Source organism: Bubalus kerabau, chromosome X (genome assembly GCF_029407905.1).
Source record: "Bubalus kerabau isolate K-KA32 ecotype Philippines breed swamp buffalo chromosome X, PCC_UOA_SB_1v2, whole genome shotgun sequence".
NCBI classification, from domain to species: domain Eukaryota; kingdom Metazoa; phylum Chordata; class Mammalia; order Artiodactyla; family Bovidae; genus Bubalus; species Bubalus kerabau.
This window is the reverse complement of record NC_073647.1, coordinates 156,678,634-156,706,353: the sequence shown is the minus strand read 5'-3', so window position 1 is coordinate 156,706,353 and position 27,720 is coordinate 156,678,634. Positions and strand designations below refer to the sequence as shown.

The 27,720-nt window shown below is 41.8% G+C and overlaps 2 protein-coding genes across 5 annotated transcripts in view; both read left to right on the top strand.

Moving 5' to 3' along the window:
- The window catches only part of ADGRG2 (adhesion G protein-coupled receptor G2), a 131,303-nt gene extending 129,161 nt beyond the window's left edge, over window positions 1-2,142 (top strand). Inside the window, exon 28 of the mRNA XM_055564936.1 lies at window positions 413-2,142. Coding sequence (XP_055420911.1) covers window positions 413-597 — 185 coding nt within the window. The 3' untranslated portion in view covers window positions 598-2,142. The remainder of the gene's footprint in view (window positions 1-412) is intronic.
- The window catches only part of PHKA2 (phosphorylase kinase regulatory subunit alpha 2), a 276,577-nt gene that overhangs the window by 176,726 nt on the left and 72,131 nt on the right, over window positions 1-27,720 (top strand). For all 4 annotated transcript variants that reach the window (XM_055564935.1, XM_055564934.1, XM_055564933.1 and 1 more), the window contains exons 2-3: window positions 7,002-7,115; window positions 7,537-7,744. In XM_055564935.1, coding sequence (XP_055420910.1) covers window positions 7,002-7,115; window positions 7,537-7,744 — 322 coding nt within the window. The remainder of the gene's footprint in view (window positions 1-7,001; window positions 7,116-7,536; window positions 7,745-27,720) is intronic.

Below are 27,720 nucleotides of genomic sequence, written 5' to 3'. Positions count from 1 at the left end.
GTGCCAGGTCTTCATTGCTGCACAGGCTTTTCTTTAGTTGTGGAGAGTGGGAGCTACTCTCTAGTTGCATTGTGTGGCCTTTTCATTGTGGTGGCTTCTCTTGTGGAGCACGGGCTCTAGGGCATGCAGGCTTCAGTAGTTGCGGCTCCCTGGCTCTAGAGCACAGGCTCAATAGTTGTGGCACACGGGCTTAGTTGCATATGGGATCTTCCCAGATAAGGGATCAAACCTGTGTCTCCTGCATTGGCAGGTGGATTCTTTACCACTGAGCCACCAGGGAAGCCCCAGAAATATGTTTTTAAAAAAGACTTCGTCTGCATGTGCATACTTTAAAGTAACATTTAAGTTTGTTTATTTTGAAAATGCTTTCTGTGGATACTTCATGACACCAATTTTGTTTTTCCTTATACAGGGAATGCTTCTACAGAGAAGAATGGTGTTTCTTTCAGTGTTCAGAATGGAGATGTGTGCCTCCATGATTTCACTGGAAAACAGCATATATTTAATGAGAAAGAAGATTCCTGCAGTGGTAAAAACCGTATCGCTCTAAGAAGGACTTCAAAGCGGGGAAGCTTACACTTTATTGAGCAAATGTGATTACTTTTCCTAAAATCAAAGCATGTTGCTTGACAGTGTGAAAATGTCCAATCTTACCTTTTACACAATGTGAGTTGTATAAAATCAACTAATTTTATACTCAGCAACTTTGGGATGAACATAAGCTAATTGAGGGCAATGGTTGCTATTGGAAGAGGAAACCAAGACATAATACCATGGTTCTAAGACATTTGCGATTCGGTTTCTTATCCTTCATTTTAAAAGAAGACTGGTTTTAAACAACACACTAAGAATAAGACTCATTTAAAACAAAATCAAAGCAGTTCATTTGCAGCCTCTTTTAAAGAGGCTAATATATCTTTGATAACATCATAGAAAGCCACTGTTGACTTCATCCTGTTGGTGAGTTCATTGTGCATGCCTTTGTTGTAAATAAGCTAAACTCTAGTGATCCACATGTCAAAAATCTTCTGCATTTTTGGTATTTATTTTCTACTGTGTAAATTTCTTTCTTTGTAGAATCGTGGTTGTGTTGTTGCGTCTAATGTGATAATTCAGAAAATCGTTGCTGGTTCAGTGAACTCTAAACCTCCTTTTGGAGATTATATGGGATGTGAAATACAGGACCTTCACTGAAATCAAGAAATAATGACGCCAGCCAGACTGGAAAAATGTAAGCAGACAGTGCCACAATTAGCTCATACAGTGCCTTGGAGTGAGTTAGAAAAGGGTGCTCCCACTGGGCAGACACAGTGTCATGGGCTCATGATTTGGCAGAGTGGAGGCCATATTTTAGCCTCATTCACTCTCTTGGGTACACCATTGTTCAGGGTGCCAGCTGTACAACCGAACGTAGCATCCAATACTGACACCCATCTACTGACATCAGATTATGGAAGCTGCACCAGGATGTTTAGCTTAACACCTTGGTGACAGAGAGGGATGGAAGTGTAATCTGGACCATATGGCAGGAAGATCGTGAATGTGGAGGAGATACATACACTGCCACTTCTCAAATCCCCAGAGCCTTTCAGAAAAGGGGAGTAGAGCAGGATTACTTTTTAAAAGAGATGTACATCAAAAGAATCATATTGCTGTTCTTTAAAAGGCAACTGCATGGTACTTTGTTGATTGTTATGCCTGGTACACTCTGGCCGAGCCAGAGCTATAATAATTTTTTAAAATACTTGTCTTGATGAATGTATAGTGACAAGGGGGAGCAGCTATTGGGAACAGTGAACTATCCTGCAATGCTATTGTTTCCATATATATCGAACCCTTATTGCTCCTAGTCACAGCGAGTCTGTCTTGCTTCCTACCTACAACTGCTTGAGCAGTGCTTCATGTCCTTATTAGGAACATTTTGAAACCCTTTAGTTAGGTATTTCACTAAGGTTCCCTTTCATATATATTTCAAGTGAATGCTGTATCCCAGACTAACCGTAGTCATAATGTAATCCACTTCTGTGAGTGCTGATTAGTCTTTGCGCTATTTCTTTTCCAATTTGTTTAATTGTCTTGTATTTGTATGTTAAAATCAACGAAAATGTTAAAAATCGCCAAAATAAATTTGCAGTTAAGTCCTTTAAGTTTGAGAATTTTCACAAAAGGACAACATTTGCGATCTCTTTCCCTGGCGGTGGAGCATGATAAAACAGTTGGACCAGCCTGATGAAGACCACGTGACAGTAGCAACCTTTGGCAGGCAGCAGGCATGCTGTGAACGTTAAGTCAGACCAACGATTGTCCTGCCTCCTGAGATTGCTTTCTGAGGTCTCTTTTTCATTTTCCTCTTACTCTTTCAAGATTATGTCTTTCACACATGTTGCCATTGGCCACACAAGCCCTAGATTTGGATCCCCTCCAAGTGTCTGCTTCCTCAGCATCAAACAGTAGGATTTCAAGAAGGTGAGGATTGGATTGGGGGTTTCTGGGGAGCTGATTAGCATGTAGGAACCACAAATGGGGAAAGCTGGCTTCAACTGCATAAGAGGTTTCTGAATGATCTCTCCTTCCTCGGTGGTCAGTTGCTGCAAAGATGCTGCACTAATTCGATAAGAAAGGTGATGAGATGCTCTAAGTTTGGGGGGTGAGATATCAGAATCCAGATCTCTCAAGGCAGATGAAACAAAGTGTACACAAAAGGACACATAATGTCTGACATCTTGTAGGTCCTGCCCCCTGCCATTTTTCCCATTGTGTTTTGTGTCTGGGCAACAGTCATTAAGTCAAGTTCTCTTGTCTGTATTTTTACTTCAGATAAGGGGCAGGACAGAGAAAATGTTCCTGAGAGGCATCCTTCTTTGGGTTTAAAATTGGTCCCACAATCTGAGACTCTACTGAAGGAAACAAAGGTGATGGCAATAGGAGGAGGCAAGGAGTATCACAGCAGTGACCAGTATTTGAAGGAGCGTTTTCTCAGAACATTTGAGAAGGTTTTTTTTTTTTTTTCCTTTTTCCCAAAACATACTGCAATCATTAATCCCACAAAGTAACTCTGTTAACTTCAATGAGTGGGATCGTGATTGTTCTCAGTAAAAATGGTGAAATGGCTTCATTGGGGATACTGGGTTGTGTCTAACGAGGTTACCTGGGAGACAGGTTAGTTTGTTGAAGGTCATTTCCACAAAGAGCTAATTTATTGAACAAGCAATTTATCAAATGGACTAGCGTGTTGTCATTTTGTCTCCATAAGAGCATTTGAAGGACTATTCAGTTTGTTTCTGCCTTAGCTCCTTGCTGCTGCGGTTGGAGTCTGAAGGACAGATGGGAGAAAGACTGAGTGGATATAAGATTATCTTGAATGGGAAGAATTCTTAGTAATATATATATATATATATATTTCACCCCAGTCTCTAGGTACAGCAGCAAAACGTTGGGGCAGACAAACATTGAATACTTTATTTCCAGAGTATATTCTTTTAGGTATATTTATAAATATATACCCCACTGTGAAGAAATCTCATATCCCCTGGTGTTTCTCTCTTTACCTCTCAAAGTAGCTGCAGGAAGCTAGAGCAGAGACACATTCAGCATCCTTTAAAATATTGTGATAAAAAACAAAATGATCTCCAGCCAACTAAAATTAAACTGTCATAGAAATAACTAAATTTGGCAAATTGGCTATTTTCAGCAAATTAATTCAGAATGGACCTTCTCCTCAGTGTCTAAGATGGAGTGCTTTTCTTTAGAGTCAAAGACTAAACCCTCCAGGAGAAACATTTGTTGGTTTCTGCCTTGGACACTGACGTGTGGCTTTCTGGAAACTTCCTTGGCAGCAGCCCCCTGTGGCAGGACAATGGGCAGACCCTCTGGTTGGTGCCAGAGAAATTATACATGGTGCTACCCCAGGGTCCAGTTTTGGGTTTTCATCTTTGTAAAGACCATGAATCAGCTTCAGAAAGAACAACATACCCCATCACATTGCATATCTGATTCTTAGCGAACATTTGAGGAATGACTTGGAAACAAGTTTCTAGTGGGACACAACCAGAGAAAGCCTTCGTGAATAGAAGGACCAACATATGGAGGTTTCATATCTCAGAAACATAGAATACTAAGATATGAGTCTAGTTTTTATATAGCACAACTTCTAGTCCAAAAAGAATCACTGAAATTTGCTTGGAAATTTAAAAGCTTAAGAGTAGTTGCCTTCCTTCTTTTTGGTTTTATCCCTGAATTTCAAGCTTATTGAAAAATACAGCTTATATGATAATATACATTAAAGCGTGATGCTGCTGCTGCGTGTTTGCTTGGTCATGTCCAACTCTTTGTGACCCCATGGACTGTAGCCCACCAGGCTCTTTTTCCCATGGAATTTCCCAGGCAAGAATACTGGAGTAGGTTGCCATTTCCTTCTCCAGGGGATCTACCCATCCCTGGGGATCAAACCCGCATCTCCTGCATTACAGGTGGATTCTTTACCACCTGTAATGAATGAGCCACCAGGAAAGCCACATTAAAGCATAGACCAAAGTCTAAGAATGCAGGCTGGCTATACACCAAAAGAGGTGTATGTGTGTAGTAGATTTTACAGAGAATGAGATCAAGAAACTGAAAATGTTTTTGTACTGGATGGAAATGTACAGGTAATATATAAAGGTCATCAGTTATATTCCCCTGTGGTGGCAAAATGGTCTCTTGAAGAAGAACTCAGTGTGAACAAAGGCAGTAATGAGTCCAACTTTTAGATACAGTATACATAAGAGTTTTGTAAGGGGACATACGTGCCAAGAGATTTCATGGTGATAATTTAATGTCTAGTTTTATTTACACCTTGTTGTTGACCATAGCAAATTCTTCATGGAGGCACATCACATGGATTGCTGCATTATTTAAGAGCCAATAGTAAGAAAACTCAACATTCAAAAAACTAAGATAAAAAAACTAAGATCATGGCATCCGGTCCCATCACTTCATGGCAAATAGATGGGGAAACAATGGAAACAGTGACACACTTTATTTTCTTGGGCTCCAAAATCACTGCAGATGGTGACTGAAGCCATGAAATTAAAAGATGCTTGCTCCTTGGACGAAAAGCAATGACAAATCTAGACAGCATATTAAAAAGCAGAGACATACTTTGCTGACAAAGGTCCATCTAGTCAAAGCTGTGGTTTTTCCAGTAGTCATATATGGATGTGAGAGTTGGACCATAAAGAAGGCTGAATGCCGAAGAACTGATGCTTTTGAACTGTGGTGCTGGAGAAGAATCTTGAGAGTCCCTTGGACTGCAAGGAGATCCAACCAGTCCATCCTAAAGGACATCAATCTTTAATATTCATTGGAAGGACTGATGCTGAAGCTGAAGCTCTAATACTCTGGCCACCTGATGTGAAGAGCTGACTCATTAGAAAAGACCCTGATGCTGGGAAAGATTGAAGGCAGGAAGAGAAGGGGTTGACAGAGGTCGAGATAGTTGGACAGCATTACCAACTCAATGGACATGAGTTTGAGCAAGCTCTGGGAGATGGTGAAGGACAGGGAGGCCTGGCATGCTGCAGTCCATGGGGTCGCAAAAAGGACATGACTGAGTGAGTGAAGAACAACAAGTAAGAAAAAAGTGAGCTACTTGATTTGGTGCTTTAGCTGAGTGAGGCAAGTTTCAGTTCAGTTCAGTCACTCAGACACAGTTTATGTTTTGGAATTTCGAAAATGAACTTGGTTAAGGATGATACATAGGGGACCCAGCTGAATATGACTGATTTTCTTTCATTCACTCATTCATTCTATTCTAATTGAGCTATAACTACATGCTCAACACTGTACCAGGCACAGTGGGAGATACCAAAGACTGTTTCAATGAGTAACTTACCATCCAGTTAGAAAAACATGCCTCACATGGAAACAATACAAGGCAATACATTGTTGTCAAATGATGATTAGCTAGGATTTATGAAGTACTTTTCTATGAGCCAGGTATGGTGCTAAGTGCTTTATATTCATCCTCTTGTTCAAAGCCACCCTAGGAGGTAGGTGCTATCATTATTCCCATTTAAAGATGAGAACATTGAATTTCAAACAAGTAAAACATGCCAAAGTTCACACCACTTGTAAATGGCAGAACTGGAATTTGAACTCAATTTGAAGAGATTCCAAGACTTAAACTCTCGCTAAAGAAACATGGGAATTCAGAGTATGGGGATGACTAATAGGAGAGAAGAGCTGAGGGGACCCTTTAAGAAAAGAGGCTTCAGAAAGGTGAGGTGGTCTACTGGGTCAGTTCAGTTCAGTCGCTCAGTCGTGTCCGACTCTTTACGACCCCATGGATTGCAGCACGCCAGGCCTCCCTGTCCACCAAGCATACAGTAAATGCATGGAGAGTAGCAAAGGAATTTAGGAAAGGCTATTAGCTGAACTGTCAGATTATGGGTATCAGATTTTGGTAGAAAATGAATAGTGGGCCGAAGATGGTAAAAAAAAAAAAAAAAAAAAAAAAACAGTGGGTAGTTATCAGCCACGAAACACGAATGCCAAGTTTCAAGTTGTAGGCCTGGAGGTGGACCGCAGTTCAGGCCAGGTGAGCTACTCCCAGGTGCCTAGTGTTGAGGCTGCAGGCGCGGTGAGCAGCTGGGGTACCCTGCCCTGCCCCTGTCTGTACCTCCCCTCTCCCCTCTGAGTCCCGCTAGTCTGCTTCCGCTCGTGGGCAGAGACGCGCCAGGGCAGAGCTGCTCTTCTGGCCTGCGGAGGGGTGCCCAGGCAGCAGTGGTGGGCGGGCCTATTTCTCCCCACCAGGAGCCCTCCCTACGGCCGCTTGAGAAGCCTCGTCGCCCGCCCTGCAGCCAGTTCTTTTATCTCCCCAACTCGGCTTGCTGCTCCGCAGCGCGGGCGGATCTGGAGGCGGTGCTAGAGGGCGGGGCCAGGGATGCGATTGTGAGCTCATCTCAGGGCAGGGCGGGCCACCGTCCTAGCGTTTTAGAGGTGTTCTGCGCCTCCGGCCCGGCTCCGCGGGAGGCGGGCCTGGGGCAGGTCCAGGGGGCGGGTCCGGGACCTTCAGATGCCCGCGACGGAAGGGCCTGTTTCAACATCCCCGGCTGTGGTCGGCTGCTGGCGGCGAGGTAAGGGGCTCAGAGAGGCAAACTGGTTCCCGCCCGGAGCCAAGTTCCCCGCTACGCTCGCGGGCCACTTCGTTTTCCTTCCCCCGTGGGCCGGGACTCGGGGGGTTCGGTTCCGCGTTGGGGGCGCGGCCAGGGGCGGGACTGTGAGTAGGCTGCGGCGGGCGGGAAGGATAGCGTTCGTGGCCGGCCTCGAGGCCGCCTCGCGACCGCCTGCAGACCGTTCCTGCCCCACGCCCGGAACCCAGTTCCCTACTTCTCCCGCGGGGTTGCCAGGGACCCGCGAGCGTCGGGAGCGCGTCGGGCCTGGTCGAGGCGGGGTCGCCGTGGTGCCAGCCCCTATCTCCGCCTTCGCGCCTTTCTACTGTAAGAAAACTAGCTGGCTGGCTTTCCAGTCATACTTTGGTTCTGTCGTTTTTAAAAGTCCCTACGTCTTACCACCGGGCTCCATCCCGAGAACTGACCGAGGCTGTGACTGTTTGGGAACCAAGCCCGCTCGGCGGCCGCAGCCCGGGCGACCCGCCTCTTTGCAACGGGTCGGACTCAACGCGGAGATGAGGAGCAGGAGCAATTCCGGGGTCCGCTTAGACGGATACGCGCGGCTGGTGCAGCAAACAATCCTCTGTTACCAGGTAAGCAGGGACCATGCCGAATTGCCCTCTCCAGGCACTTATTCTCCTACTCAGATGCTGGGAGGGGTGGGGGGCAGGAGGAGAAGGGGACGACAGAGGATGAGATGGCTGGATGGCATCACTGACTCGATGGACGTGAGTCTGAGTGAACTCCGGGAGTTGGTGATGGACAGGGAGGCCTGGCGTGCTGCGATTCATGGGGTCGCAAAGAGTCGGACGCGACTGAGCAACTGAGCTGAGGCACTTATTCTCCTACTCAGTCCCCTCTCGTGTCCTTAGACTTTGCAGTTATGAGGGGTTTTGTTTTGTTTTTTTCTTTAAATCCAGTTTTGCTAGCCAGTGGTTACTCCTCACCCCTATTCCCACCTCTTCCACTTTCCGAGTCAGGGGACCGAAGGGCTTTGGGACTACACTTAACGGGATTCTTTGACTACTGTTTGGGATCGAAGATAGGAGCCCTTTCGATGCTCCAGGTACAAAATGCATCTTTTTGCATGGACTCAGCTTCTTTCGGATGGAAGGAGGTGTGTGTAGATTGGACAGCACACTGAATGAGGATGGTGAGCTCTGGACTGTGACGACAGTAGACAGGAGGGGAGAAATTCTGGGGTGTGTATCCCACTCCCGGTTGTGTGGCGATGGCTGCTATTCCTCCCTGCGAGGGCCTTAGGGCTTACTCTGTTGCCTTCATTTTACTGATGAGCAATCTGTGGGCCAAAAAGGTTACTACAGGTAGCAGGATTAGACCCAAACGCAGGTGTTCGCTCAAGCTGGAGATCTGTGAAGCTTCTCATGTGGTCTGACGTCTAACTATCTCCTGTTTTGTATTACTCAGCTAAAGTTATGTGTGGCCCCAACATGTAAGACCCCTGGACTATTTTTATTCTTCCTGAAGACAGCAGCTGTGTTGCTTGCCTTCAATCAACAGCAACTATTTATAGGACCTCCATGTCAGAGAAGGAAGTGGCATTCCATGATAGAGGCCTAGTCACTCACAAGTCACTGACCCTTTTCCCTATAGCCAATTTCACAGGCTTGTTTCTTCATTCAGGAAATATTTGTTGTGTACCTATTATGTGCAAGGCACTCTGTCTGGTGCTGGGCCTACAAAGAGTAGATACTTGTAGTGCACTGAGATTCATGTGTAGGGGATAGGTCTGCAGTCCCTTGTTTGAAACTCTTGATGTCAGATGCGGTTTGCAAGTCAGAAATGTTTGGATTTGGGGTTGTAAACATATATTGAATATTCCCTAGTAACTGCAATGAAATCTAGGCAGCACCCTTAATCAAACACATTGTTTTCCACATCAGAATATGGAGATTATCACTGAGTAGGAAAAGTAAATATGGAAAGCAGTTTCACACCAATTCAGGTCAGCGTTTTGCCATCAAATGAGCTTGCTGAAAACTTATGAAAACACTTCCAAGTTTTTAGAGCATATTGGCTTTTGAAATTGCACATGAAGGACTGTGATTCTTATTTTGGGAACCTTGTCCCATTTGGGGAGCATGAAGGACTACTGGAAGAGATGATATTCAAGTTGAGAACTGAAGAAGTAGGCCAGCAAATGGGGGGTGACTTTTCTTTTTGCCTTCCTCTTTGAAGTAGATTATAATTACTTACACACAGTGGTTTAAAAATCCAAGTTGAAAATCATTGCTGTTCATTACTGATCAATCTTGGTGATTATGTCACACCTGGGTTTAATCTCTAGCTCTTTCTTCAACTACAGGTGTAACCATTTCCCACCTGAGTCCAGGCCCTTACCTGTAAAATGAGGATAATTAACACCTGTGATTAGTGCTCAGTATGTCACCCGCTCTCCCCACCTCCTGCTGCTGCTGCTAAGTCTCTTCAGTCATATCCGACTCTGTGCGACCCCATAGATGGCAGCCCACCAGGCTCCCCCGTCCCTGGGATTCTCCAGGCAAGAACACTGGAGTGGGTTGCCATTGCCTTTTCCGGCCCCACCTACTAGGCATTAGTAAACAGCGCTGTTGGTGGTGGTATAATTTTGATACGTTGTTGTTAGTCCCTGAGTCATGTCCGACTCTTTGTGACCCCAGGGGCTATATAGCCTGCCAGGCTCCTCTGTCCCATGTTATTCTCCAGGCAAGAATACTGGAATGAGTTGCCATTTCCTTCTCCAGGAGATCTTCCAGACCAGGGATCGAACCCAAGTCTCCTGCATTGGTAGGAGGATTCTTTACCACTGCACCACCCAGGAGGCCCTAATTTTGATATAGGCCACAAGTCCTCACCTCACCACCCTGGTCCAGGATGCTCCCTTTCCTGAGGGCCCTGATATAGCTACTAATTGCTTTCTGGTCTTTGAACATAATTATGTCCCCCCGTGGATTCTGTGAGATCCTTAAGCACAGAGACCTCATCAGTTTTGTTCCTTTGGCATGAAGCAGTGCTCCAGGCACATGAAAAGTACCTTTATGTCCTTGGTGATGAAATACCTTCCACAGGCTCTGAGCCTTCCTAATGACCCAGCTATTGATCCAGGCTTACCTTCCCTCAGGAGCAAAAGAACTGTCTTCCCAGTAAAGCAAATCTGTAGCATTGGACTTTCCTCTCCAACATTTTAATGATTAAAAAACAGTTGTCTGAGCCTTTAGTTGTATTTATTTTGGGGGTAGTTGGTGAGAAGACCTCATGTTTGCCCTGTTTTTCACTTCATGACTGCAGTCAAGCTTTCCTGATTAACCAGAACACTCCAAGTATAGTTCTGTTGAAACTCCCATGACTGTGCATGTGTGGAGCCACAGTCCTTGCCACCTTCCCCCACCTCGAAGCCATCCCACCCCAATAGCTAGTCTTCACAGCTGTGAAGTGCTAACCCATTTAGGGCCTCCTCATCGTTTCTGAGTGATCTTAGGTCACCTATCCAGTCAGTAAACATGAAAGAGCAATTTTATGTTATGCGTATTTTAAAAATAATTTTATTTTTGGCATGCTAGGTCTTCATTGCTGCATGGGCTCTTCTCTGGTTGTGGAGAGCTTGTGCTACTCTCTAGTTGTGGTGAACAAGCTTCTCATTTCGGTGGCTTCTCTTGTTGGGGAGCACAGGCTCTAGGGCGTGCGGGCTCAGTAGTTGGGGCTCGTGGGCTCTAGAGCACAGGCTCAATAGTTGCGGCACATGGGCTTAGTTGCATGTGGGAGCTTCCGGGATCAGGGATTGAACTCATGTGTCTCGCATTTGCAAGCGAATTCTTTACCACCAGGGAAGCCCTATGTTAGGCACGTTTTTACCACAGTAAAAAAAAAAAAAATGAATGAGCGTACTGTAAACGAGTGGCTTCTAAAGTTTATGCTGGATAGGTTTATGCTGTCTTCTATAGAAAGGTGCAGATGTTTATGAGGCAGTTTTCACTGTCAGCTGATACAAGGCTGGCCTCTGTTTCTGATGTGTTTTTTAAAAATATAGTTGATTTATGGTATTACTTTCAGGTGTATAACTTCATGATGCAATATTTTTATTGTTTTCCATTTAAAGTTATAAAATAAGGGCTATATTTCCCCATGCTGTACAATATATCCTTGTAGTTTGTTTCATACAAAGTAGTTTTTACCTCTTAATTCCCTACCCCTGTCTTGCCCCTCCCCTTCCCTCTCCCCACTAATAATCACTAATTTATTCTCTATATCTGAGTTTGTTTCTGTTTTGTTTTATTCATTTGTTTGCCTTATTTTAGATTCCACATATAAATGATAAAATACAGTACTGTCTTTCTCTATCTGACTTATTTTACTAAGCCTAATACCCTCTAGGTCCATCCATATTGTTGCAAATGGCAGAATTCATAATTTTTTGTGGTCGAGTAGTATTCCATTATATGTATACACCACATCTTCTTTATTCATCCACCAGTTGAACACTTCGGTTGCTTAGGTGTCTTGTCTATTGTAAATAATGCTGCTATGAACATTGGAGTGCATGTGTCTTTTTAAAGTACTGTTTTTCTTTTTTTTGGATATATACCTAGGAGTGGACTTGCTGGATCATATGGTAGTTCTATTTCTCATTTTTTAAGGGACCCTCCATACTGTTTTCCACAGTGGCTGCACCAATTTACATTCTCACCAACAGTGTACAAAGGTTCCCTTTTCTCCACATCCTTGCCAACATTTGGTATTTGTGTTCTTTTTTATGTTAGCCATTCTGACAGGTGTGAGGTCGTATCTCATTGTGGCTTTGATTTGTATTTCTCTGATTAGTGATGTTGAGCTTTTTAAATTGAGATCAATTTACTTTGATTTCACTTATTAGAAATCACTTAACATTAAATATATTGAACTCATAATTATTCTTTAGTTTGAGATAATACTTTGTTTATATCAGCTGGCATATCAACTAATTTCCCTTTCCTGTGTCTGTGAAAGAATATTTTCCTAGTCATTTGTCAGATACACTTCGAAACTTTATTTGAATATTTAAGGCAGAGAAGGAAAGAGCTATATTTATAAAAGGGTCCTTTTGCACAATTGGTTTTGAATGTACTGAAAATATTAATATAAACTTTAAGGAGTACCTGCTTAGATACTCCTTGAAGTCCCTTGGATGCAAGGAGATCAAACCAGTCCATCCTAAAGGAAATCAGTCCTGAATATTCATTGGAAGGACTGATGCTGAAGCTGAAGCTCCAATACTTTGGCCACCTGATGTGAAGGACTGACTCATTTGAAAAGACCCTGATGCTGGAAAAGATTGAAGGCAGGAGGAGAAGGGGATGACAGAGGATGCGATGGTTGGATGGCATTGCCAACTCGATGGATATGAGTTTTAAGTAAGCTCCAGGAGTTGGTGATGGACAGGGAAGCCTTGCGTGCTGCAGTCCATGGGGTTGCAAAGAGTTGGACACGACTGAGTGACTGAACTGAAGAAGTTATCTCCAAAGTATTCAAAGTATCTTTTAAGTATTTGTTGACTTAAATTTTTTTTTAAATTCCTAGATTTATTTTGATCCTGAGAAGAAATATTAACTTTGTACATTTTTTCAATATCAGCTCTGTTTGAAGGCTCATTCATAAAAGCGTTAAGTACAAAGTGGTGATAAAAGAATACGGATAGGAAAGAAAAATAGAGACTTCCCTGGTGGTCCAGTGGCTAAAACTCCACGCTCCCAATGCAGGGGGTCCGATTTTGATCCCTGATTGGGGAACTAGATTCCACATGCCACAACTAAGATTGAGAACAGCTAAATAAATAAGTAGATATTTAAAAAAAGAAAAAGAATGATCGAGGCATTGTTCACTGTAACTGCAGATAATTTTGTATAAAAAGCAGACAAGAAATCAGGACACTAAGTAAGTGTTGCTATCTAGTCATAATAGAATTTAAAATGAGAATAGGATAACTAAAACATGGAGTATGGAACAAATTGTGATCATAATAAAGACTACTTTGAGGAAAGGTTGAAAGAAGATATAATTACATATTGGGAAATAACATGGCAGAAGAATGGGAGGAAAATGGAGTTAAAGTATTCTAAGGCCCTTATGTTAAAAGGAAGGTAGAAGTTTTATATATTTTGAGTCAAGAGGTTATATTTAAGTCTTACCATTGAAATTAAGTTGAAAAAATAACTTTAAAAATAATGGGAGACTATCAAGCTACCAATGGTATTTTTCAGAGAACTAGAACAAATAATTTCACAATATGTATGGAAATACAAAAAAACCTCAAATAGCCAAAGCAATCTTGAGAAAGAAGAATGGAACTGGAGGAATCAACCTGCCTGACTTCAGACTATACTACAAAGCTACAGTCATCAAGATAGTGTGGTACTGGCACAAAGACAGACATATAGATCAATGGAACAAAATAGCCCAGAGATAAATCCACACACCTATGGACACCTTATCTTTGACAAAGGAGGCAAGAATATACAATGGAGAAAATACAATCTCTTTAACAAGTGGTGCTGGAAAAACTGATCAACCACCTGTAAAAGAATGAAACTAGAACACTTTCTAACACCATACACAAAAATAAACTCAAAATGGGTTAAAGATCTAAACGTAAGACCAGAAAGTATAAAACTCCTAGAGGAAAACATAGGCAAAACACTCTCTGACATAAATCACAGCAGGATCCTCTATGACCCACCTCCCAGAGTAATGGAAATACAAGCAAAAATAAACAAATGGGACCTAATTAAACTTAAAAGCTTTTGCACAACGAAGGGAACTATAGGCAAGGTGAAAAGACAGCCTTCAGAATCGGAGAAAATAATAGTGAACAAAGCAACTGACAAAGAATTAATCTCCAAAATACACAAGCAGCTCATGCAGCTCAATTCCAGAAAAATAAACAACCCAATCAAAAAGAGGGCCAAAGAACTAAACAGACATTTCTCCAAAGAAGCCATACAGATGGCTAACAAACACATGAAAAGATGCTCAACATCAGTTATTATCAGAGAAATGCAAATCAGAACCACAATGAGGTACCATCTCACGTTGGTCAGAATGGCTGCTATCAAAAAATCTGCAAACAGCAGATGACATGATCCTCTACATAGAAAACCCTAAAGACTCCACCAGAAAATTACTAGAACTAATCAATGACTATAGTAAAGTTGCAGGATATAAAATCAACACACAGAAATCCCTTGCATTCCTATACACTAATAACAAGAAAACAGAAAGAGAAATTAAGGAAACAATTCCATTCACCATTGCAACGGAAAGAATAAAATACTTAGGAATATATCTACCTAAAGAATCTAAAGACCTATATATAGAAAACTATAAAACACTGGTGAAAGAAATCAAAGAGGACACTAACAGATGGAGAAATATACCATGTTCATGGATTGGAAGAATCAATATAGTGAAAATGAGTATACTACCCAAAGCAATCTATAGATTCAATGCAATCCCTATCAAGCTACCAACAGCATTCTTCACAGAGCTAGAACAAATAATTTCACAATTTGTATGGAAAAACAAAAAACCTCGAATAGCCAAAGCGATCTTGAGAAAGAAGAATGGAACTGGAGGAATCAACCTACCTGACTTCAGGCTCTACTACAAAGCCACAGTTATCAAGACAGTATGGTACTGGCACAAAGACAGAAATATAGATCAATGGAACAATATAGAAAGCCCAGAGATAAATCCACGCACATATGGACACCTTATCTTTGACAAAGGAGGCAAGAATATACAATGGATTAAAGACAATGTCTTTAACAAGTGTTGCTGGGAACTCTGGTCAACCACTTGTAAAAGAATGAAACTAGAACACTTTCTAACACCATACACAAAAATAAACTCAAAATGGATTAAAGATCTCAACGTAAGACCAGAAACTATAAAACTCCTAGAGGAGAACATAGGCAAAACACTCTCTGACATACATCACAGCAGGATCCTCTATGACCCACCTCCCAGAATATTGGAAATAAAAGCAAAAATAAACAAATGGGACCTAATTAACCTTAAAAGCTTCTGCACATCAAAGGAAACTATTAGCAAGGTGAAAAGACAGCCTTCAGAATGGGAGAAGATAATAGCAAATGAAGCAACTGACAAACAACTAATCTCGAGAATATACAAGCAACTCCTACAGCTCAACTCCAGAAAAATAAATGACCCAATCAAAAAATGGGCCAAAGAACTAAATAGACATTTCTCCAAAGAAGACATACAGATGGCTAACAAACACATGAAAAGATGCTCAACATCACTCATTATCAGAGAAATGCAAATCAAAACCACTATGAGGTACCATTTCACACCAGTCAGAATGGCTGCGATCCAAAAGTCTACAAGTAATAAATGCTGGAGAGGGTGTGGAGAAAAGGGAACCCTCTTACACTGTTGGTGGGAATGCAAACTAGTACAGCCACTATGGAGAACAGTGTGGAGATTCCTTAAAAAACTGGAAATAGACCTGCCTTATGATCCAGCAATCCCACTGCTGGGCATACACACTGAGGAAACCAGAAGGGAAAGAGACACGTGTACCCCAATGTTCATCGCAGCACTGTTTATAATAGCCAGGACATGGAAGCAACCTAGATGTCCATCAGCAGATGAATGGATAAGAAAGCTGTGGTACATATACACAATGGAGTATTATTCAGCCATTAAAAAGAATACATTTGAATCAGTTCTAATGAGGTGGATGAAACTGGAGCCTATTATACAGAGTGAAGTAAGCCAGAAAGAAAAACACCAATACAGTATACTAACACATATATATGGAATTTAGAAAGATGGTAACAATAACCCTGTGTACGAGACAGCAAAAGAGACACTGATGTATAGAACAGTCTTATGGACTCTGTGGGAGAGGGAGAGGGTGGGAAGATTTGGGAGAATGGCATTGAAACATGTAAAATATCATGTATGAAACGAGTTGCCAGTCCAGGTTCGATGCACGATACTGGATGCTTGGGGCTGGTGCACTGGGACGACCCAGAGGGATGGGGTGGGGAGGGAGGAGGGAGGAGGGTTCGGGATGGGGAACGCATGTATGCCTGTGGCGGATTCATTTTGATATTTGGCAAAACTAATACAGTTATGTAAAGTTTAAAAATAAAATAAAATTAAAAAAAAAATCTGCAAACAATAAATGCTGGAGAGGGTGTGGAGAAAAGGGAACCCTCTTACACTGTTGGTGGGAATGCAAACTAGTACAGCCACTATGGAAGACAGTGTGGAGATTCCTTAAAAACCTGGAAATAGAACTGCCATACAACCCAGCAATCCCACTGCTGGGCGTACACACTGAGGAAACCAGGATTGAAAGAGACACGTGTACCCCAATGTTCATCGCAGCACTGTTTATAATAGCCAGGACATGGAAGCAACCTAGATGCCCATCAGCAGATGAATGGATAAGAAAGCTGTGGTACATATACACAATGGAATATTACTCAGCCGTTAAAAAGAATGCATTTGAGTCAGTTCTAATGAGGTGGATGAAACTGGAGGCTATTATACAGAGTGAAGTAAGTCAGAAAGAAAAACACCAATACAGTATATTAATGCATATATATGGAATTTAGAAAGATGGTAACGATGTGAGACAACAAAAGAGACACAGATGTAAAGAACAGTCTTTTGGACTCTGTGGGAGAAGGCGAGGGTGGGATGCTTTGAGAGGGTAGCTTTGAAATGTGTATATTATCATATGTGGAGCAGATTGCTGGTCCAGGTTCAATGCAGGAGACAGGGTGCTCAGGGCTGGTGCACTGGGATGACCCTGGGGGATGCAGAGGGAGGTGGGGGGGGGGGGTTCTAGATGGGGAACACATGTGCGCCTGTGGCTGATTCATGTCAATGTTTGGCAAAACCACTACAATATTGTAAAGTAATTAGCCTCCCATTAAAATAAACTAAAAAGAAAACCTGAAAAAAAATTAAAAAATAAAAATAATAGAATAAAGAAAATTTGATCACTCCGGGAGAAGAAAGGAAAAGGGTGCTTGGGGAGTGAGTGAGTGAGTGAAAGTTGCTCAGTTGTGTCCGACTCTGTGTGTCCAACTGTAGTCCATGGAATTCTCCAGGCAAGAATACTGGAGTGGATAGCCTTTCCTTTCTCCAGTGAGGGGTGCTTGAGGGAATTTTTTAAAAAGCACAAAGGACAAAACAGGAAGATGAAAATAAGTCTATAATAGTAATCTCAATAAATGTTAATTTTTAAATTAGCCAGATAATAGAAATTAATTTTTAAAAAGTTGTAAATATATATGTGATTTGAGACAAACCTAAAATGGGGGATACATAAAGGTTGAATATATAATCAGTGAGGCAAGATATACTATACAAATGCTAACCAAAAATAAGTTTGTGTAATTTTATACTAACAGGCAGAGATTTTGAAATTTAAAATAATTCTATTAGGAATTCAGAAGTGGTGTATTACTAGATGATAAATGGATAGTTCACCAAGAAAGCAATTTTAAACGCACAGAATATTAACAACATATCAGTAGTTTCAAAATGTTTAAAGCAAAACTTGACCTAACTGCTAACAAAGCCATAACCATAGTGGGAGTTTTTAAATTCCTTTTTCTCAGATACTGCTTTATAGATAAAGCAGAGAAATAATTAGGACATAGAAAATTTGAGCACTTCCATAAGAAACATAAGTGGCAGGCAGAGTCAGATTTAGGCAGAGATGGGGTTTTTGTGTGGTGAGTACAGTGCAGTGAGAGAGGAGCAAGAGATTAGCAAATAACCCCTATCTGAAATGAACTGTTTGAGAGAAAAGATAAAGAGGAATAACTGCCAACTCCTTTTATGTGGCCAGTATCCCAAGATACCATAGTCAAATAAGACAATATTTATGAAATATTATTATTGGAGGAAATTCACTTATGAATATTGATGTAAAGTATAAGGTAATACAGTGAAGCCAACAATGTATTAAAAATAGATCATAATCAAGTAAAGCTTATCTCAGTAATACAGGGAAACTTAAGAAAATCTATTAATGTAATACCACATTAAAAGAAAAAAAGGCTTCAACTTTATCTGTAATATTTTATTTTTTAAAAAGAAAGGAATCTGGTATTACGGTGGAATGCTTTCCTTTGTTGGGTCTGAATGGTGGGTATTGATTACATTGCTTTCCTATGTGTTTGAGATCTTATATTGTAAAAATTAAGGCTATATTAATAAACATAGTCTAGGAGTAGCCTAAGAGTCAACTTGGATTCCTTCTGTTCCTTCTTGCCCCACCAAAAAGTGAGAGAATGTGCTGATGAGTTAGATCACCAAAATCTGTCTCAGCTCCATCTACTTCTGTGCCTGTCCACTGCCCCTGCCCTAGTCCAGGCCACCACCATCTCATACCTGGACTGCCCCTCTAGCCTCCCAATTGCTCCTTGCTTCCACTCTTGGCCCCTCGTCCCCAGGAGTAAGCATCCTTACATCAGCACCAGATTGCACTACTCTCCTGCCTACATCCTTCCCGTGACTTTCATCACTCCTAGAATACAATGCAGTGTTCTTCCAAACATTGCAGTCTAGCTGTAGCCTAGCTCTCCAGCTTCTCTCACCACCAGAGGTGTGCTGGTAAAGGGTTAACCAGCTCAGCTGACTTGAAAACTTGGCTTCTTTATCAAGAGCCATACCAGGAGGGAGAAATGAGAGAAAACCACCCCCCATGTCTTATGCCCAACAGCAAACTCTTGATCTTTCCCGATATATCTGGATACCACAGCTCATGTGGAGCCTTGAGTCAGCCACCCAGGAGTCTTTTTGACCCCTTCTTTTTTCCTTTCCGGCTTGTACTTCATCACCAAGCTCGGCTGATTTTTTTTCTCGATTCCATCAGCTGCTTCTGCTCCACTTTGCCATCACCACCCTCCTCGGTAAGCCACCAGCCTTGCCATGCTCTATCCCTGTACTAGCTTCCCCACCTGTCTTCTCTCTGCAGCCACTCTCAGTCCCCTCCCAGCTTTTCTCCAGACTGCAGCCAAAGTGGTCGTCTTCAAAGCAGGTGTGCCCTCCTGCTGACCCTCACTCTGGGTAACATCTTAACCTCCCTTCTACCTCAGCTCCTCCGGGGAAGCCCTCCCTCCATGACGCCGTCACAGCATGACACACATCCCCTTTGCTGCACTTAACTGAGTTGGAATTTTACATCTACTTGTGTGACTTAAAATGAATGAATTCCCACTAGACTATAAAGTCCACTGCACAGAACCAAGGATTTCTTTTAATTACCATTTATTCTTAGCACTTAGCATGTGCGTGTGTGCTCAATCGTATCTGACTCTTTGTGACCCCATGGACTGCAGCCCTCCAGGCTCCTCTGTACATGGAATTTTTCACGCAAGAATACTGGTGTGGGTTGCCATGTTCTCCTCCAGGGGATCTTCCCGACCCAGGGATCGAACCTGTGTCTCTTGCATTGACAGGTGAATTCTTTACCGGTGAGCCTCCAGGGAAGCCCCTTGGCCCTTAGTACCTGGTGGTTTGTAGAGATTTTAAAAACATTTGATTGAATGAATGAATGAATGAAATAAAATGCTTACCATGTAGTCTGTGTGCCGTAGTATGGGCAGTGGTATGTGCAGTTAATAAATGACTGCTGCTGTTATTATTTATCAGACCTCTACCATCCAAAGTTGCTGCAACCTGTCATCTGTTGTTCTTAGTTTCGTTTACTCTAGGAGGAATTTATTTAATAGTCACAATGGGAATGAGAATAGTGGTGGACCAGGGCATGCACAAGCATTCTGGGTAGCACTGAGTCGAAAAGGGGCAGAAGTGACACTTTTAGTCCATAGTCAGACTGATGGTTATCTGGTCTGTGTGTCAGTTCGAGAAAAGAGCATAGATAACATTTTCCCCTTCCTGGTATTATCCCAGGCCCTGCTTTCTGCCATCTCCCACTTCAGTTCTCTTTAGGGGCAGCCAGGAGGAGGACTTTCGCTGTGTTCTTTTCAGGACAGCTTTTAAATATTTTACTGACAGATGAAAAACATTTGAGTACTTCAGTGAAAATCCTTGAACCTTCATTTACAAACAAAGGACCATGTTTCCAGTTTTGCAGGGATCCAAAAGATCATCTACTGAGATCACCCAGTCTGCTTTTACAGTTGAAGAATTCCAGCCAGGGGAGTTGTTTTTCAGGTGCTCAGTCATATCCAACTCTTTGCAACCCCATATACTGCACCATGCCAGGCCTCCCTGTTCCTCACCATCTCTCAGAGCTTGCTCAAACTCACGTCCATCGAGTCAGTGATGCCATCCAACCATCTTGTCCTCTGTCATCCCCTTCTCCTCCTGCCTTCAACCTTTCCCAGCATCAGGGTCTTTTCAAATGAGTCAGCTCTTCACATCAGGTGGCCAAAATATTGAAGCTGCATCATCAGTCCTTCCGATGAATATTCAGGGTTGATTTCCTTTAGGATTGACTGGTTGGATCTCTTTGCAGTCCAAGGGACTCTCAAGAGTCTTCTCCAACACCACAGTTCAAAACCATCAATTCTTCATTATTCAGCCTTCTTTATGGTCCAACTGTCACATTCATACATGACCACTGGAAAAATCATAGCATTGACTATATGGACCTTTGTCAGCAAAGTAATCTGTCTGCTTTTTAATATGCCGTCTAGGTTTGTCATAGCTTTTCTTCCAAGGAGCAAGCGTCTTTTAAGGGAGTTGAAGGGACCTTTTCAAGGTCATCCTTTTTTCTGAGCTGACAGCCCCATGATAAGTACTCAGTCTTGTTGGAAACAGGCCAAAGAGTGGAGATAAATACTTAAGACACACCAGATTGCTGTGAATACCAAATTACGTTGCATTCCCTAATGGAGTGAAGTAAATATCACATCTGCCTCAAAATAATAGGTGAGGAGAACATAATTAATGTTCATAAAATTAAATTTAGAGAAGTGGTTCTTAATCAGATGGGTTACAGACCCATTTGAGAATTTAATGATGGCTGAATATCTTCTGGGAAGAATGCTCACAAAAAAGTTCTAGGAAAAAAAAATTCCAGGAGTCTCGAGGACCTCTAGCTTTGTGCCCTAACAAAGCCCATCTGTGGACTCCTGACCAACATGCTGGAGAGCCCAGAGGCAGAGGAGCATGTGTGGTGCCACCATGCTCTCAACCCGTTTTGTTGTTTAGTTCCTCAGTCATGTCTGATTTTTTGTGACCCCATGGACTGTAGCCCACCGGGCTCCTCTGTCCATTGGATTCTCCAGGCAAGAATCCTGGAGTGGGTTGCCATTCCCTTCTCTAGGGGATCTTCCCGACCCAGGACTGGAACCCATGTCTCTTGTATTAGCAGGAGGATTCTTTACCACTGAGCCACCAGGGAAGCCTGAGCCTAATAGAATAAAGTCTTACTGAAAATAGCAAATAGGGACATTTGCAATTTTCCTGTTCAGGTGAAAGGGTGCTAGCGTGGCACCCAATCATCCTTTGACACCTCTGATTTAGGTGTAGCCGGGAGGATTCTCACAGCCCTTGAGTTTGGATCTGTTCTGTAAGTTTCCACAACATGAGGCGAAGGACTAACACCTCAGGCTAAGGAATTGGCGAGAGAGGCAAAGAATTAAAATCTCCTTAAAGAGTAGTAAAGTAATTTACACATTTGATTGTAGCAAAGGGGCCCAGAATGGTTTCTGTGAAGTTTGCAAGTTTGAAGATGTGTATTGGGTTCTGGAATGAAGCTAGAATGAAGTGGATTCTTGTAACCCTTGGCTTCCAACCCAGCTTGTTTGCCTATAAGCCATCATTCAGTCGTAGGAGATGATAAAAATGCACCAGCCCAGGACAGCTTGCAGCTTGTGCATTATTTGTAAACCCAGAGGGGGAAATTTCATCAGCAATTTAGAAAAAGACATGATTTGAAAGTGAGAATTGCACACCTGTGATCTCCCTAGGTAAAACATGAGCCTGCTGCATATCAGAGCTTAAGTTGTCAACATTATTCTCTGAAAGCCTGAGGTTTACATATCAAATTATGAAAAATCTACCTTTTAAACTGAAGGAAAAAATAAAGGTTACTCACATAACCAGTAGTCTCAATTATAGATGCGATCATTTTAGAACAAATGCTATTATAATTCCTCCTTAAAACTCTCAAGCCCAAGGCATTGCCCTTCCCCATCCCCTTTAACATTTCTAGCAGCAGTTGCTAGAAGAAAATTCCCATACACTAAGTGAATTTAACCAGTTTTTGTAATAGAAATTCTCACATTCTGTTTTGCCTTACTAGCATAGGGGTGATGGGGAAGGGTGGGAGGGACAAGTAATCATGTGTTTTAACATTTATCCTGACTTCTTCTAAGTATTTTGTTTGAATCATTAAACAATATATTCCTCCCTTGGAACTGAGCAAGGTGGTGGCATGAACATAGCAATTCTTAATCCAAAGGAAAGAAGACCAAGGGTAGGAGTTAGCTTGGAGGCCTCTGACCTCTGTCCCTTGGAGCATAGGAAAGGAAGTTCCAGAAAGGCTTCATGGAGGAGGGAGTATATGAAGGAGGGGTGTTTGCTAGAGGGCATTACAGGTGGAAAGAAGAGTGTGTGCACAGGCACGGAAGTACGAGAGCAGAGCACGTGAAGGAAATATAAATTCAGGTTTTCTGGGGGGCTAGGGAAGGAGGTATGGGTGGTGAGGCTAGATGTGAGAGGAAGAGCCAGCCCATGATGAGCCTTGTATGGCTGCCTGAGGGACTTTGATTTTATCATCGGGTTGGAGAATTCTTGTGTTATTTTTGTTTGTTTGTTTGTTTGTTTTTTACTTTTTATTTTATATTGGAGTTTAAGCCAGCTAACAATGTTGTGAGAGTTTCAGGTGAACAGTGAAGGGACTCAGCCATATATATACATGTATCCATTCTCCCCCAAACTCCCCTCCCATCCAGACTGCCACATAACATTGAGCAGAGTTTCATGTGCTATACAGTAGGTCCTTGTTGTTGTCCATTTTAATATAGCAGTGTGTACAGGACCAGTGGTAAAGAATCTGCCTTTGACGCAGCAGCCACAGGAAACTTGGGTTCGATTCCTGGGTCAGGAAGATCCTCTGGAGAAGGGCATGGCAACCCACTCCAGTATTCTTGCCTAGAGAATCCCATGGACAGAGGAGCCTGGCGGGCTACAGTCCTTGGGGTCACAAAGAGTCAGACACAGCTGAAGCGACTTAGCACATTAGCACAGGCAGCCATAAGTTCATTCTCAGAGTCTGTGAGTCTATTTTGTAAGTAAATTCTTTTATATACTTTTTAGATTCCACATATAAAGGATATCCTTCTCTGACTTAACTTCCCTCAGTGTGACACTCTCTAGGTCCATCCATGTTGCTCCACATGGCATTATTTCGTTCTTGTTAATGGCTGAGTAATATTCCATTGTATATATGTACCACATCTTCTTATCCATCCCCCTGCTGATGGACATTTAGGTTGCTTTCATGTCTTGGCTATTGTAAACAGTGCTGCAATGAACACTGGAGTACATGTATCCTTTTGGATCATGTTTTTTTCTGGATACATGCTCAGGAGTCGGATTGCAAGATCAATGGTAGCTCTATTCATACTGTTCTTCATAAGTGGCTGCACCAATTTAAATTCCCACCAACAGTGTGGAAGGGTTCTCTGTTCTCCACATCCTCTCCAGCATTTATTATTTGCGGATTTTTTGATGATAGCCATTCTGGCTGGTGTGAGCTGATATCTCATTGTAGTTTTGATTTGCATTTCTCTAATAATTAGCGATGTTTAGCATCTTTTCATGTGCCTCTTGGCCATTTGTATATCCTCTTTGGAGAAATGTCTGTTTAGGTCTTCTGCCTGTTTTTTTGGTTGGGTTGTTTGTTTTGATGCTATTAAGTGTCATGAGCTGTTTGCAAATTTTGGAGACTAATCCCTTTTAGGTCACATCATTTGCAAATACTTTCTTCCAATCTGTGGGTAGTCTTTTCATTTTGTTTATTGTTTCCTTTGCTGTGCAAAAGCTTTTGAGTTTAGGTAGGTCCCATTTGTTTTTATTTCCATTATTCTAGGAGATGGCTTGAAAAAAGGTACTGCTATGATTTATGTCAAAGAGTATTCTGCCCATGTTTTCCTCTAGGAGTTTTAATGTGTCTGATTTCACATTTAGGTGTTTAATCCATTCTGAGCTTATTTTTGTGTGTGGTGTTAAAGAATGATCTAATTTCATTCTTTTTACATGTAGCTGTCTAGTTTTCCCAGCACCATTTGTTGAACATTGTGTAGTCTTGCCTCTTTGTCATATATTAATTAACCATAGGTGCATGGGTTTATATGTGGGTGTTCTTTCCTGTGGGTTGGAGAATTCTGAGCAGAGCAATGAAGTCTTGAGATTCTAGGTCTTTCTGTGACCTCCCTTTGTGGAGGATGGGTTGGAAGGAACCAGTACTAGAGGCAGAGATCAGTAAGGAGTTACTCCGATTTTCTTTTAGGATGGAGGGATTGAAAGAAGGAGTCTGTCCTCTCTGTGCATTCATCTCTGTGCCCTCCAGCTATAAATTGAAGTACATGCTAAATTAGATAGTTCGATGCTATCATCTAGCTTGTGTCTTGTGTATTTTGCCTTAATATTGCCTCAATCTTAGATTTCTTTAATGGCATCAAGTGGTTTTTTTTACAGTATCTAGTTCATCATGGCCATTTAATAAGAATTCACAGTCTTATCTGTCAGGATTCTTTCAGATGTAAGTGACACACCCGCCTTAAATGGCCTTTAAGCACAAAAGAGAATTTATTGCTCAAATATCTGAAAAGTCCAAGGGACTGTTCTAGATTCAGGCATGGCTGGATTCAGGAGCTCAAATGATCAAGTTTATCTCTTTGCATTACTTGACCCCGTTTGACTCAGAGTGGCCTTTATTATCTGCCAGCCTCTCCTAAGTGGTGGCAGAGGTGGTCCCTTGGCAGCTCCAGATTTATCCTTTCAGATTGGTGCCGTCTGCAGAAAGAGGTTTTTCTATAATGGCCCCAGAGAAAGTCCTGACTGAGAATGGCTCTCATTTGGTCCAGCCTGGGTCATGTGCACATCCCTGAATTGTGCCTAGATTGGCCAGGCTGGGTCACATGTCCTTCCCTGCAGCTGGGGTCATGACCAGGGGGCAGGCAATAATGGAATCAGCACTTCCCCCCAAGAACCACACAGTCACAGCAGGGAAAATTATAGGCCATTACCAGAAAAAGGAGAAACAGGTACTGGACAGGCAGAGGCTACAGTGTTTCCGTTAGAACAGGAATAAGTATAGGGCTTGAGGGGACATGAACCCATGCCCTCCAATCTGCTTTGAACCTTCCTTTTTATACAAAAGGAAACCAGAGATCACAGAAGTTAAGTAATTTGCCCAAGATCACATAGCTAGACTGGCAGCACTGTTTTGCACTCCCACCAACAATGTCTGACGATTCAAGTGGCTCTATGTCCCCGTCAACACTTAGTTTTGACATTATTTTTTCTAATATTTTAGATTTTTATTTATTTACTGAAGTATACTTGATTTACAATGTTGTGTTTCTGGTATAAGCAAAGTGATTGTTATATACTTTTCCATTATGGTCTATTACAGGATGCTGAATATATTTCCTGTGCTACACAGCAGGACCTTGTCATTTATCTATTTTGTATATACCAGTTTGTATCTGCTAATCCCAAATTCTTAATTTATCCATCTTTATTTTCTTTCCCCTTTGGTAACCATAAATTAGTTTTCTATGTCTGTCAGTCTATTTCTGTTTTGTAAATAAGTTCATTTGTATCATGTTTCAGATTCCACATATAAGTGATATATGGTATTTATCTTTGTCTGACTTACTTCACTTAGTATGATAATCACTAGTTGCATCCATGTTGCTGCAGAGGGCATTATTTCATTCTTTTTTAATGGCTGAGTAGTATTCCAGTGTGTGTTTATGTAGTGTGTGTGTGTGTATACCACATCTTCTTTATCCATTCATCTAATGGTGGACATTGAGGTTGAGTTCATGTCTTGGCTATTGTAAATAATGTTGCTGTGAACATTAGGGTGCATGTACCTTTCCAAACTATAGTATTCTCTGGATATATGCTCAGGAATGGGATTACTGGATCATTTGGTAACTATTTCTACTTTTTAAATAATCTCCATACTGTTTGCTGTAGCGACTGCACCAGTCCACATTCCACCAACAGTGTAGGATAGTTCCCATTTCTCCACATCCTCTCCAGCATTTGTTGTTTGTAGACTTTTTAGTTATGGCCATTCTGATTGGTGTGAGGTGATACCTCATCATAGTTTTGATTTTGCATTTCTCTAAGAAGTAGCAATGTTGAGTATCTTTTCATGTGCCTATTGATCATCTGTATGTCTTCTTTGGAGAAATGTCTATTTAGGTCTTCTGCCCATTTTTTATTGTGTTTAGTTTTTTGTTATTGAGTTGTATCAGCTGTTTTTATATTTTAGAAATTAAACCCTTGTTGATTGCATCATTTGCAAATATTGTCTCCCATTGCATTGGTTGTCTTTTGTTTATGTTTTCCTTTACTATGCAAAAGCTTTTAAGTTTGATATGGTTCTGTTTATTTTTACTTTTATTTCTGTTACCTTGGGAGAGTGACCTAAGAAAACATTGCAACAATTTATGTCAGTGAATGTTTTGCCTATGTTCTCTTCTAGGAGTTTGATATCACATCTATGTTGAAGTCTTCAGGACATTTGAATGTATTTATTTTTTAAATTATTTTAATTGGAGGCTAATAACTTTACAATATTGTGGTTTTTGCCATACATCGACATGAATCAGCTATGAGTGCACATGTGTCCCACCATTCTGAACCCCCCTCCCACCTCCCTCCCCACCCCATCTCTCTGGATTGTCCCAGAGCACCAGTTTTGAGTGCCCTGCTTCACACATTGAACTTGCACTGGTCATCTATTTTACATATGGTAATATACATGTTTCAGTGCTGTTCTCTCAAATCATCCCACCCTCGCCTTCTCCCACATACTCAAAAACCTGTTCTATACATCTGTGTCTCTCTTTGCTGTCTTGCATGTAGAGTCGTCATTACTGTCTTTCTAAATTCCATATATATGTGTTACTATACTGTATTGGTGTTTCTCTTTCTGGCTTACTTCACTCTATATAATAGGCTCCAGTTTCATCCACCTTATTAGAACTGACTCAAATGTGTTCTTTTTATAGCTGAGTAATATTCCATTGTGTATATGTGCCACAACTTCCTGATCCACTCATCTGCTGATGGACATCTAGGTTGCTTCCATGTCCTGGCTATTGTAAACAGTGCTGCAATGAACATTGGGGTACACATGTCTCTTTCAATTCTGCTTTCCTCGGTGTGTATGCCCAGCAGTGGGATTGCTGGGTCATATGGCAGTTCTGTTTCCAATTTTTTAAGGAATCTCCACACTGTTGTCCATAGTGGCTGTACTAGTTTGCATTCCCACCAACAGTGTAAGAGGGTTCCCTTTTCTCCGCACCCTCTCCAGCATTTATTGTTT